Source organism: Bos javanicus, chromosome 13, assembly GCF_032452875.1.
Source record: "Bos javanicus breed banteng chromosome 13, ARS-OSU_banteng_1.0, whole genome shotgun sequence".
Taxonomy (NCBI): domain Eukaryota; kingdom Metazoa; phylum Chordata; class Mammalia; order Artiodactyla; family Bovidae; genus Bos; species Bos javanicus.
Window position 1 is genome coordinate 76,167,759 of NC_083880.1, and position 12,728 is coordinate 76,180,486.

General features: G+C 47.3%; 1 protein-coding gene across 10 annotated transcripts in view; it reads right to left on the reverse strand.

Annotated features, from left to right (window-relative positions):
- The window catches only part of SULF2 (sulfatase 2), a 126,256-nt gene that overhangs the window by 73,045 nt on the left and 40,483 nt on the right, over positions 1 to 12,728 (reverse strand). For all 10 annotated transcript variants that reach the window (XM_061437880.1, XM_061437882.1, XM_061437878.1 and 7 more), the window contains exon 3: positions 3,036 to 3,275. In XM_061437880.1, coding sequence (XP_061293864.1) covers positions 3,036 to 3,275 — 240 coding nt within the window. The remainder of the gene's footprint in view (positions 1 to 3,035; positions 3,276 to 12,728) is intronic.

Below are 12,728 nucleotides of genomic sequence, written 5' to 3' on the forward strand. Positions count from 1 at the left end.
AATCTGTTGAGTTTCTATACATTAATAACAAACTATCAGAAAGTTAAATTAATAAAACAATCCCATTTACAATTGCACAAAAAAGAATAAAATATCTGGGAATAAATTTAACCAAGGTGATGAAAGACTTCTGCCCTAAAAAGTAAGACTTCAGTTAAGGAAAGAGAAGACACAGATAAATGGAAAGGGATTCCATGCTCATGGGGTAGAAGAATTAATATTGTTAAAATGTTGATATTAGGACTTCACTGGTGGCACAGTGGATAAGAAACCATCTGCCAATGCCGGAGACACGATTTGATCCCTGGTCCAAGAAGATTCCACATACTTCGGAGCAGCTAAACCCATGCACCACAATTACTGAGCCTGCGCTCTAGAGCCTACGAGTCACAACTACCAAGTCTGCATGCCACAATTACTGAGCCCCACGTGCCCTAGAGCCCAGAGTCACAACTACTGAGCCCATGTGCCCAGAGCCTGTACTCTGCAACGAGAAGCTACTGCAATGGGAAGTCTGCATACTGAAATGAAGAGTAGCTCCCGTTTACTACAACTAGATAAAGCCTGTGCAAAAGCAATGCAGACCTGGTGCAGCCAAAAAAAGAAAAAGTCAATACTATCCAAAGCAATCTCCAGATTCAATGCAATCCCGATGAAATTTCCAATGGCAGTTTAAAAGATTATTATTTACAAATTTTATTTATCTTGTTTACTTATTCATTTTTGGTTATGCCATGTGGATGAAACCTGTGCCCCTGCAATGGAAGTATGGAGTCCTAAACACTAGACCATCCAATGGCATTTTTCACAGAGGCAGAAAACATAATCTTAAAATTTATATGGAACCACAGAAGACCTCAAATAGTCAAAGCTATTTTGAGAAATAAGAACGCAGCTGGAGCATCATGTTTTTTGATTTCAAACCGTATCACAAAGCAACAGTAACCAAAACAGCATGGTACTGGCATAAAAACAGACATAGATCAATGAAATAGATTAGAAAGTCCATAAATAAATCCATGCATATATGGTTGGTTAATTTACGCCAAAGGAGCCTGGAATATATGATGGGGAAAGGATAGTCTCTTTAATAAATGGAACTGGGAAAACTGGATAGCCACACGTGAAAGAATTAAACTGAACTGCTATCTTTCACCATAAGCAAAGTTGACTCAACATGGATTAAAGACTTGGAACATATGATGTGAAATCATCATTTGATATGGGTCTTGGTGATGATTTTTTTTTTAATTTGACACCAAAGGCAATAAAAACAGAAGGAAATAAGTGGGACGACACCAAACACAGCAGAGGAACATTCTGCACAACAGAATGAAAAGACAATCGACCACATAAGAGAAAATATTTGCAGATCATTACATCTGATAAGGGGTTAATATCCAAAATACATAAAAACTCATGCAACTCAATAGAAAAAACTAAAACAACCCAATTAAAAAGGGTGCAACAGATCTGAACAGACCTTTTTTCCCAAGGAAGACATACAGATGGTCAACAGGTACATCTAAATCCACATCATTAATCATCAGAAAGACGTAAATCAAAACCACAATGAGATATCACCTCAATATGTTAGAATGTGCTGTCTGCCAAGTTGCTTCAGTTGTGTCCAACTCTCTGTAAGCCTGACTGTAGCCCGCCAGGCTCCTCTGTTCAGGAGGATTCTCCAGGCAAGAATACTGGAGTGGGTTGCCATGCCCTCCTCCAGGGAATCTTCCCTATCCAGGGATCAAACCTGCATCTCTTACATCTCCTGCATTAGCAGGTGGGTTCTTTACCACCGGCGCCACCTGGGAAGCCTCACTGTTAGAATACCAGTTATCAAAAAGGCAAAGACTACTAAGTGTTGGAAAGGATTTGGAGGAAAGGGAACCCTTGTTCATTGTGGGAAGGTAAATTGGTATGGCCATTATGGAAAACAGTTTGGAAGCTCCTCAAAAATTAAAAATAAAACCACCACATGATCCAGCAATTCCATCTCTCGAGTATCTATTCAAACAAAACAAAAACACAAACTTGAAAGCTACCTGTATCCCATGTTCATTGCAACATTATTTACAGCAGCCAAGATATGGAAATAATCTAAGTGTCTTCAATGGATGTATGAATGAACAAAATGGAGATATCCGATCCTCTTTGATACTCCCGCCCAAACAAGTCCCTTGTAGCTTGAGCACAATTTCCTGGGGTTACGACACCTGAGTCACAATATCTGATTTCACAACTGCCTTGGCTCCTTACTCTATGTGGGGAGTGTTTGTTTATTTTTCTAAATTAAAGCAAATTAAATCGAGTTTGGAGGATTTTGCAATGTTGCTGGAGGTAAGCGACTGTAATTGTGCCTTTGCCTCAGGCAACCATCCAGGGGGCAGGTGAGTCTCCAGAACCCACCAAAGTACCTCCTGCAAGATAAAGAGACAGGAAGTCTCACTTACTCTCCACCTAGGACGCAACACTGTGGGCACCCACTGGCAGAGGAGATGGAGTACCCTGGGCAGTACAGATGGTCAAGCATAGACGAACAGTGCGCGGCCATCTGCAGTGCAGCCGCAGTCCCCGCGCAGGGGCCTCTCCATCCTTCACGCCAATTTTAATCCCTTTGTCTCACCCCAGTGTTGTTCTGGAAGCTTGTTCCATGCTGATGGCCTTAAGTCAATGAAGTAGTCCCCAGTGGCTTAAATGACACAGTTCACAGAGAACTCACGCTCCTGCCCGGGTCCTTCATGGCCTCTCTACTGTATTTCAAATTTTAAAGGGGTTCACTTAAAAAAAAAAAACAACACCTCAAATTCTGTTGAAAAGTTCACTTTCAAGCCCCTCTATAAGCAAATAAATCTATTCTTCTAACGCATTTGGAAGGCAAGGTGTAGCTTTTAAATTAAAGTTGTTGGGACCTCCCCCGCCCTGCAGCACAGGACCACAGCGGAAAAGGCAGCGATTCGAGGCAGGGCACTGGGTACCACGTCGGTGGCTCCCAGTCTGCGCATGCGCCCACCCGCGGCAGCCTGGCTCACCTGTCCGGTAGCCCGTGCTGTTGAGATACACGGCAAAAGTGCGGCTCTCGTGCTGTGCCTGCCAGGAGGGCGAGGAGCAGTTTTCATTGTTGGTGTAGGTGTTGTGGTTGTGAACGTACTTCCCGGTGAGGATGGAGGAGCGCGAGGGGCAGCACATGGGCGTGGTCACGAAGGCATTGATGAAGTGCGCCCCGCCCTGCTCCATGATGCGCCGCGTCTTGTTCATCACCTGCATGGAACCTGCAACCAGAGAGGAGGTGAGACGCGGGCCGGCCGATCTCCAGCGAGTGCGCCCCACTTGGGCACCGAACAATTAGAGACGGGCACTGAGAGGCCCTGAGCAGGGCGGCACCCACACCCCTAGGAGGGGAGTGCATTTTGGAAATCTCCAGGGGCAGATTGGGGGGCAGTCTTGGCATTTGTGGGCAGCCCCCCATAATACTTCCCTGGTGGCTCAGATGGTAAAGCGTCTGCCTACAATGTGGGAGACCCGGTTCGATCCCTGGGTCAGGAAGATCCCCTGGAGAAGGAAATGGCAACCCACTCTGGAACTCTTGCCTGGAGAATTCCATGGATAGAGAAGCCTGGTAGGCTACAATCCATGGGGTCACAAAGAGTGGGATACGACTGAGCAACTTCACTTTCACTTTTTTTTCACTTTCAGATCGCAGTGCAATGAGGAAGTACTCTGCCAGTCCCCAGTTCCACTGGCATTCACAGGGGCAGGTAGGTAAAAACCTGTTCATAAGTTATCTGAGCCTAGTAAAGAACTTTGTCTTGCATATAAGCAGAACATCTTTTTTTTTTGCAGGGTATTAATATACACTTTTTTTTTTGGAAAGCAACCACTGTGTAAACAGAGAGAAGATTATACCTTGTTTCATTTGGAACTTTCCCAAGAACTGTTCCCTCTTAATGAAATCTGATCATCCCAACCTGGCAACCCCCGCCCGCCTTCTCTCTAAATACATCTTGTCTCTGCTGAAACGCTCTGTGTCAGTCATGACCCGTGGTGGCTGCCTTTGTCCACCTTGTCCTTCCGGCTTGGAACCCACTCCCCACCTCCCTGCACATCTTACCCATCATTGCAGCCACCCCTCCCTGGGATCTCTGTGGCTTCTGACTCCCTTGAGCTCTTATGACACATGTGGTACTAGAACTTCACAATAAACCACTAGGAATGGTGATCTCATTCACACCTGTTTTTGTTTCTCAATGAAGCTGTGAGCGGAGTAAGGTGCAGGAAGGAAAGGAGTTTGTGTGGAAACCCTACTGTGCGCCAGCACCTGCATGGTGTCTGCTCTACCGAGGGCTCCAGGTGTGCAAAGACTGCGCCTTGCTCAGTGCAAAATCCTCAGTGCCCCACAGTGTGTAACACACAGTGGGCACTCAATACACGTGTGAAGAAGAATGGATGTGTAATTGCATACCCTGGCCGGTACCCAGACACATAGGCGGTTTCATGGAAATCCTTTTTCTCTTCCACGGCTATCCTCAGTTTTTTTCTTTTCCTTGTAGTACTTAAGGTCTATAGTGGGTTTAATGATGCCTCCCCCAAATATATATATGTTCCTGTCCTATGTCCAGGCTCCTGTGAATGGGACCTAATTTAGACAAAGGGTCTCTGCAGAGGTACTAAAACATATTGAGCTGAGATTGGTTAGGATGTGGGACCTAAATCTAAGGACAAGAGACAGAAGGAAGAAGGCACACAGACACAGAGGGGAAGGCCAAGTGAAGATGGAGGAGAGATCGGCAGGAGGCACGTATATCCCTCCAGGGAACTCCTCGGGCCTCCAGGAGCTAGGTGAGCAGGAAGGATTCACCCCTAGAGCCTCTGGAGGGATCACAGCCATGCCAACACTGTGATTGCAGACTTCTGTCTCCACAGCGGTGAGGCAGTAAATTTCTGTTGTTTTAAGCCACCCAGTTTGTGCAGTTTGTTAGGACACCAGCAGGAAGCCAATCCAGGGTCTACCCGGTGTCTGAAGGTCTTACTGGGGAGCCACAACCCCCAGAGACCTGAGGACAGCACATCAGACCCAACTCAGCACTCTGTCCCCAAAGAGGGAAAAGGAGATTTACATGGCTCCTCTACCCGTTTTTCTGCCAAACGGGTAAGGAGACAGCTCGAGCTTTCCCAGGGAAAACACAGATCATGTCTATTCACTGCTTCAAACCATCCGGCAGCTTCCCTTCACACTCAGAAGAAAACACCAGTTCTTTACTGGGGGTCTAAGACCCTTCTAGATCAGCCTTCCCTGCCAACCCACCTCCACATTTCTTTGACCTCATCTATTCTTCTATATATTCTTGCCACCTCTTCTTCTGTGTATCCTTGCCACTGACTTCCAAAAGTAGGAAGTCGAGAGATACCCGGAGTAACAGGCAAATTTGGCCTTAGAGTACAGAATGAAGCAGGGCAAAGGCTAACAGAGTTTTGCAAAGAGAACGCACTGGTGATAGCAATCACCCTCTTCCAACAACACAAGAGAAGACTCTACACATGGACATCACCAGGTGGTCAATACCAAAATCAGATTGATTATATTCTTTGCAGCCAGAGATGGAGAAGCTCTATACAGTCAGCAAAAATAAGACCAGGAGCTGACTGTGGCTCAGACCATGAACTCCTTATTGCCAAATTCAGACTTAAATTGAAGAAAGTAGGGAAAACCACTAGACCATTAAGGTATGACCTAAATCAAATCCCTTATGATTATACAGTGGAAGTGAGAAATAGATTCAAGGGATTAGATCTGATAGAGGGTGCCCGAAGAACTATGAACAAAGGTTCATGACACTGTACAGGAGGCAGTGATCAAGACTAGCCCCAAGAAAAAGAAATGCAAAAACTCTAAATGGTTGTCTGAGGAGGTCTTACAAATAGCTGAGAAAAGAAGAGAAGCTAAAGGCAAAGGAGAAAAGATATACCCATGTGAATGCAGAGTTCCAAAGAATAGCAAGGAGAGATAAGAAAGCCTTCCTCAGTGATCAACGTAAAGAAATAGAGGAAAACAATAGAATGGGAAAGACGAGAGATCTCTTTAAGAAAATTAGATACCAAGGGAACATTTCATGCAAAGATGGGCACAATAATGGACAGACATGGTATGGACCAAACAGAAGCAGAAGATATTAAGAAGAGGTGGCAAGAATACACAGAAGAACTATACAAAAAGATCTCAATGACCCAGATAACTACAATGGTGTGATCACTCAACTAGAGCCAGACATCCTGGAATGAGAAGTCAAATGGGCCTTAGGAAGCATCACTACGAACAAAGCTAGTAGAGGTGATGGAATTCCAGTTGAGCTATTTCAAATCCTAAAAGATGATGCTGTGAAAGTGTTGTACTCAATATGCCAGCAAATTTTGAAAACTCAGTAGTGACCACAGGACTGGAAAAGGTCAGTTTTCATTCCAATGCCAGAGAAAGGCAATGCCAAAGAATGCTCAAACTACTGCACAATTGCACTCATCTCATACGGTAGCAAAGTAATGCTCAAAATTCTTCAAATCAGGCTTCAATAGTATGTGAACTGTGAAATTCCAGATGTTTAAGCTGGATTTAGAAAAGGCAGAGGAACCAGAGATCAAATTGCCATCATCCACTGGATCATCGAAAAAGCAAGAGAGTTCCAGAAAAACATCTATTTCTGCTTTATTGACTATGCCAAAGTCTTTGACTGTGTGGATCATAATAAACTGTGGAAAATTCTTCAAGAGATGGGAATACCAGACCACCTGACCTGCCTCCGGAGAAATCTGTATGCAGGTCAAGAAGCAACAGTTAGAACTAGACATAGAACAACAGACTGGTTCCAGCTTGGGAAAGGAGTCCATCAAGGCCGTATATTGTCACGCTGCTTATTTAACTTATATGCAGAGCACATCATGAGAAACGCTTAATATCAATAACCTCAGATATGCAGATGACACTACCCTTATGGCAGAAAGTGAAGAAGAACTAAAGAGCTTCTTGATGAAAGTGAAAGAGGAGAGTTAAAAAGTTGGCTTAAAACTCAACATTCAGAAAACGAAGATCATGGCATCTGGTCTCATCACTTCATGGAAAACAGATGGAGAAACAATGGAAACAGTGACAGACTTTATTTTCTTGGACTCTAAAAATCACTGCAGATGGTGACTGCAGCCATGAAATTAAAAGATGCTTGCTCCTTGGAGCAAGCTATGACCAACCTAGACAGCATATTAAAAAGCTGAGACGTTACGTTGCCAACAAAGGTCCGTCTAGTCAAAGCTATGGTTTTTCCAGTAGTCATGTATGGATGTGAGTTGAACTATAAAGAAAGCTGAGCACCGAAGACCTGAAGCTTTTGAACTGTGGTGTTGGAGAAGACTCTTGGACTGCAAGGAAATCCAACCAGTCCATCCTAAAGGAAATCAGCCCTGAATGTTCATTGGAAGGACTGATGCTGAAACTGAAACTCCAATACTTTGGCCACCTGATGTGAAGAACTGACTCATTGGAAAAGACCCTGATGCTGGGAAAGATTGAAGGCAGGAGGAGAAGGGGACCACAGAGGATGAGATAGTTGGATGGCATCATTGACTCAATGGATATGATGAGTTTGAGTAAGCTCCAGGAGTTGGTGATGGACAGGGAGGCCTGGCATGCTGCAGTCCATGGGGTCGCAAAGAGTCGGACACAACTGAGCGACTGGACTGAACTGAACTTCCCTGTCCCTTGCTCACTTGGCTACATGAGCTTCCTCTTTGTTTCTCAGGGACTCCAAGCTCACCCCTGCCCCAGGATCTTTGCACTTGCTTTCTCCCTTCTGCTGGGGAATGCCTCTCTGAGACTTTGCTGGCCTGTCCGATTATTCAGATCTCAACGGTCACCTCCTCAACAAGTCCTGGCCGAGTACCCCATCTGGAGGAGCTCCCTGCTTACTTGCTATCACACCCATGTAGGTTTCTGCTGAGCATTTCCCTCCTTCTGAAATGGCCTCCTTTACAAGTGCCCTTATTTGTAATCAGCCTTTGCTTTTGGACTGAGAGTTCTGAGTGATCCAGGGTGCTGTCCACCCCCTGCCCCCAGGAATATGTAACTGATGCCCTGTAATATCTCACTGAACAACTGAAGGGGACAGAGCAGAGCCTGCCCTCTTGAGCCCAGAGCTGAAGCAGTTTTATAAGAGACGCCCGCCTGGAACCAGGTATGTTTCCTGAGCCTCTTGGCTAAGGTCACCCCAGTGGGCAAAGAACTAGCTTGTGTCTGACCAGGAATCATCAGGCCCTGGAGCTATGTGAGCATCTGTTGCCAAGGTCACATGTCCTCCTGAGAAGTCCCAACGGGTCCCATCTGTAACTGGTGGCAATTAGAGGGTTTCTACCAGGTGTGATAGCATCACTGACTCAGTGGACACGAATCTGAGCAAACTCTGGGAGACAGTGAAGGACAGGGGAGGCTGCTGTGCTGCAGTGCATGGGATCGCAGAGTCAGACGCGACTGGGCGACTGACACCAGGTCTGAAGTCGCCCTCTGGAGGGGATGGAGGTGGTGGGCTTTCGGAAGCTCCCCTCCACCAGCTGGTGCAAACTCGCTGGAACCTGCAGAGGGAGCAGGCCTTGGGATCAGGGTCTGGCAAGAGCCCTGGGCCTCACCAGCCTTGGGGTGCATCCTTCTAGCTTCCTCCAGGTTATTCATCAAACCTCCCATATCTGAGAGGCCGTCCTTGGCCCCACACTGAAACTGCTGCCCCTCCTTCCAGCACCCCCCACGGCCCCTCCCTGCCTCACCTGGCCCCCCAACACTTACTGCCCTCAGACAGTTCACTTATTTGCATGCTGCCCATTGCTCCACACCGGAACAGCTCCAAGGGAGCAGGGATCTAGGCTTATTCTCTTTACTGTTGTCTTCCCAAGCCCAGAACAATGCCTGGCACAAAGTGACAACAAACATCTGCTAAATTAACACAAAAATGTATCTCACTCTTTGTGTTTCCACATAACTCAGGAGCCCAAGTGGGTCTATGTTCACAATATGTGTGTATGTGTTGTGTGTAGTGAATTAAAAAAAAAAATCTGACTTCAAATGGCAGCTCCCCAGCACCTTCTAGAGTCTGACACCAGCTCTGCGCCATCACATTACTTGCTGGTCCCTGAAGGCCCTGGTTTGGCAGCTCCTAATATAACCTAATTGTTGAGACAGTTCTAACTCAGCCCTGGGGTAGAGGGCGGTGCTGCACGTCCGTAACAATCACGATTAACGAGGTGACTGTCGTCACGGACTCTGCTTTACGCACTGTGCTGGGCACATGGCTTGCCTGTGCTACTTAATCCTCCCTGCAAACCACTTAACAGAAGAGGGAGCCGGGAGCAGGGAGTTAGGTGCCTGGTGAGCACTGCAGAGCCGGGGAAGTGGGGTAGGATGACTTGAGCCCAGCGTGTTTGATGGTGGAGGTGGGGGTTTCGTGTCACATCCAGGAAACGTCCTGTGGACACTACGCAGGGGCGCTGATAACCCGGGAGGGACACAGAAGTCCCTTCATGCTTGCTAACTCTCAGCTTCAGTGAGGCTCAGAATCATCCCCGGGACTGTCGTTTGGGTCCCCACATCACTTCAGCTGACGCACCAGCAGCGACCGTGGTTCGGGGTCGGTGACGTCACCAAGTGCCAGGGACCCCAGTGTGGGAAACTGATTCCCATTCACTCCTTCTGATCAACTCCAGGAGAAAGTCTTGGGTGGGTGCAGGGATGTGGTCACGTCCTTAACACTCACATGCGTCCTATTTCAAAGGGAAGAGATGAGGCCACCCCCTTGGAGCTCCGGGTGGGCAGCCGTATTAGCTTAAACTTGATTGCATGGTTTAACTTTCCTTCTACTTAGGGCAAGTGATGCTAGCTTCTCATTTAGGGTAGTAGAATCCTGTTCTCAAAAAATAATTACAGCTGTTTCAAAAAACAGCAATACAAGTGGCCCACGGACACAGTGAAAATTGTGGAAGGGTGAGGGAACGGCTGGCGTGTGGCACAACCCACAATTGTCTGCCCAGTGACGGTATTGCCAAGAGACACCTTGGGTGTCCCCTGAGGTCCTCTCCTCTCCCCTCGTCTGTTGTTCCACTGCTAAGTCATGTCTGGCTCTTTGCGACCCCATGGACTCCTGCACACCAGGCTCCTCTGTCCTCCGTTATCTTCCAGAGTTCGCTCAAACTCACGTCCACTGAGTCAGTGATGCCATCCAACCATCTCATCCTCTGTTGCCCCTTCTCCTCCTGTCTTCAGTCTTTCCCAGTACTGGGGCCTTTTCCAGTGAGTCCGCTTTTTGCATCAGGTGGCCAAAGCATTGGAGCTCCAGCAACAGTCCTTCCAATGACTATTCAGGACTGATTTCCTTTAGGATGGACTGGCTGGATCTCCTTGCAGTCCAAGGGACTCTCAAGAGTCTTCTCCAACACCTTCTTCACAGCTCAAAAGCATCAATTCTTCGGCACTCAGCTTTCTTTATGGACCAACTCTCCCATCCTTCAGTTACTCAGGCAATAATCGTGGCTTCTCTCTGGTCCCATCTTTCTGTTTCCACACCCAGCCCATCCGCAGAGCCTGCTGCTCTTTCTTAAAGGACACCCACACTCAAGAGTCTTGTCGTCTCCTCCCTGAGCAGGCGGTCATCCTCTTTCCTCTGAATTAGGTCCACTGCTTCCTACCTGGACTCTCGCCGTTTATTTCCAGAGGAGTAGCTGCAGTGGCTCTTCCCAGCATCATCCATGGCTCCCACTCACCCAGAGAACAAAGTCTGAGGTCGAGCGCAGCCCCTGTGGGCCAGGCTCCCCATTTTTCCCTGCCCTCTGTGGTCCTTGCCTCTCCTTACGCTTGCCAACTTGCTCCTGCCCCAGAGCCTTTGCCCAGGCTGTTCTTCCTGCTGGGGATGCCTTTCCCCAGCAATCCCAGGGCCTGGGTTCTCACCCCTCCTTGTTTTCACTCAAAAGTTCTTTTCTTGGGGGGAGGGGTGATGTACAGGTAAGGGATTAAGAGGTACAGACAATTAGGTATAAGATAAACTGCAAGGATATATTGCACAGCACTGGGAATATAGCCAATATTTTATAATGAGTATAAATGGAGCATGACCTTTAAAAATTGTGACTCACTATACACTATGCCTGTAACTTATAATATTGTACAGCAACTACACTTCAATTAAAAAAAATAGTTCTCTTTTTTCGTGAGGTCTGCCCTGCTCACCACATCCACAATTTTGCTCCTTTGTCGCCAATATCTCACATCCTCTTTTTACGTTTTACGTTTTCAACTCCGCGTGTGTTGATCTAACATACTATATCTCAGGTTGGTCAAAAAATTTGCTTGGGTTTTCCCACAGCATCTGCTGGCAAACCTGAATGAACTTTTGGGTCAACTCAACACTCTGGCACATTTACATCTTCATCTTGCTGGTCACCCTCTCTGCAGCCCTGATGTCAGTGTCATGAGAGCTGGGACCACTGACTACGCCCCACGGCCCTGAGGTCTAGAACAGTGCCCGGCACATAGTAGGTGTTCAATAAATGTTTCTCGAAGGCATGAGTCTAGGGCAGTCCAGGCAGAATCAAACCTTTGCCTGCTCTTCCCAGACCGAGAGGCACAGAAGGAAGTGCCCGGTAACGAGGACTTGGCCTTGCTCGGGCTCTAGAGACTGCAGAAAGGACAAAGCTGGCCGCCCACCAACCTCTCAGACCCCCCTGGAGATCAGGGGTCTGCCACCTGGTGAGTAATTCACCTGCAGTCAGCAGCCCTGGATGCTGCGTTGGCAAAAGGCAAACAGCCTGTGGAGCTGTTTCTTATTTGTAAGGGGCTCCAAACCAGGGTTGCCATGCGCCCCTCAAGTCACACGAGTGATGGTCTGCTCTTTCCAACAGTTCCCTGCATATGTCTGCTTGGGTCGCCCGCGCTGGCCCAAATAATCCGGCTGCAGGGAAGCCGTGTCAATCTGCTATTAGAGCACAATCTAACGATGCCCTAAATGACAGCCGCATCTGGGCGTAAGCAGTGCGACATGTTAAACCTCCCCTCGGGGACAGTAACCTGCTTGATGAGAATGGTCACAGTGACGGGGCCCGATAAATCCACATCTGGAACGGGAAAGCATATGATCTAATCTCCTTGCCCGGCACAGCCCTCATGCAGATGGACAGCTCTGAGGGGGAGGGAAGGGGCTGGAAGACCAGGCCACACTGAAATAAAAAGGCCAGCCAACCAAAACTCCTGTCATCTAACACACGCCTGGGGACACGCAGACAAAAACACAGCCGGTTTCTTTCCGTGATCACACCTTCCTCCCTTGCCAGGGTGAGGTCACTCTGACACCTTTCTCGGTGACTCCGGTAGACTGCGGAGGCCCCCTCCCCACCCTGATGACTTAAATTTTGGTGCCCAAACCACGCACCTGCCAGAAGCATGGTGTATCCCCCACACCCTCATCTGCCCACTCCCTTTCTGTTTTTTTTTTTTATTTTCAGGGGGCTTGGGGGGCTCTCAGTCTACCACCTGGGCTATTATTTATTTGATTTGTTATTTTTCTTTAATGTGGTTTTAAAAATTTTGTTTTCAACCCAAGTGACAATGTAAAATTCTGGATTTGATGTGCTTAGATTTTTTTTTTTGGAAGCATATCAAAAGAGGTTTGTAAGTGGTAAAAATCAATGTTTGTCAACCTGTCACATAA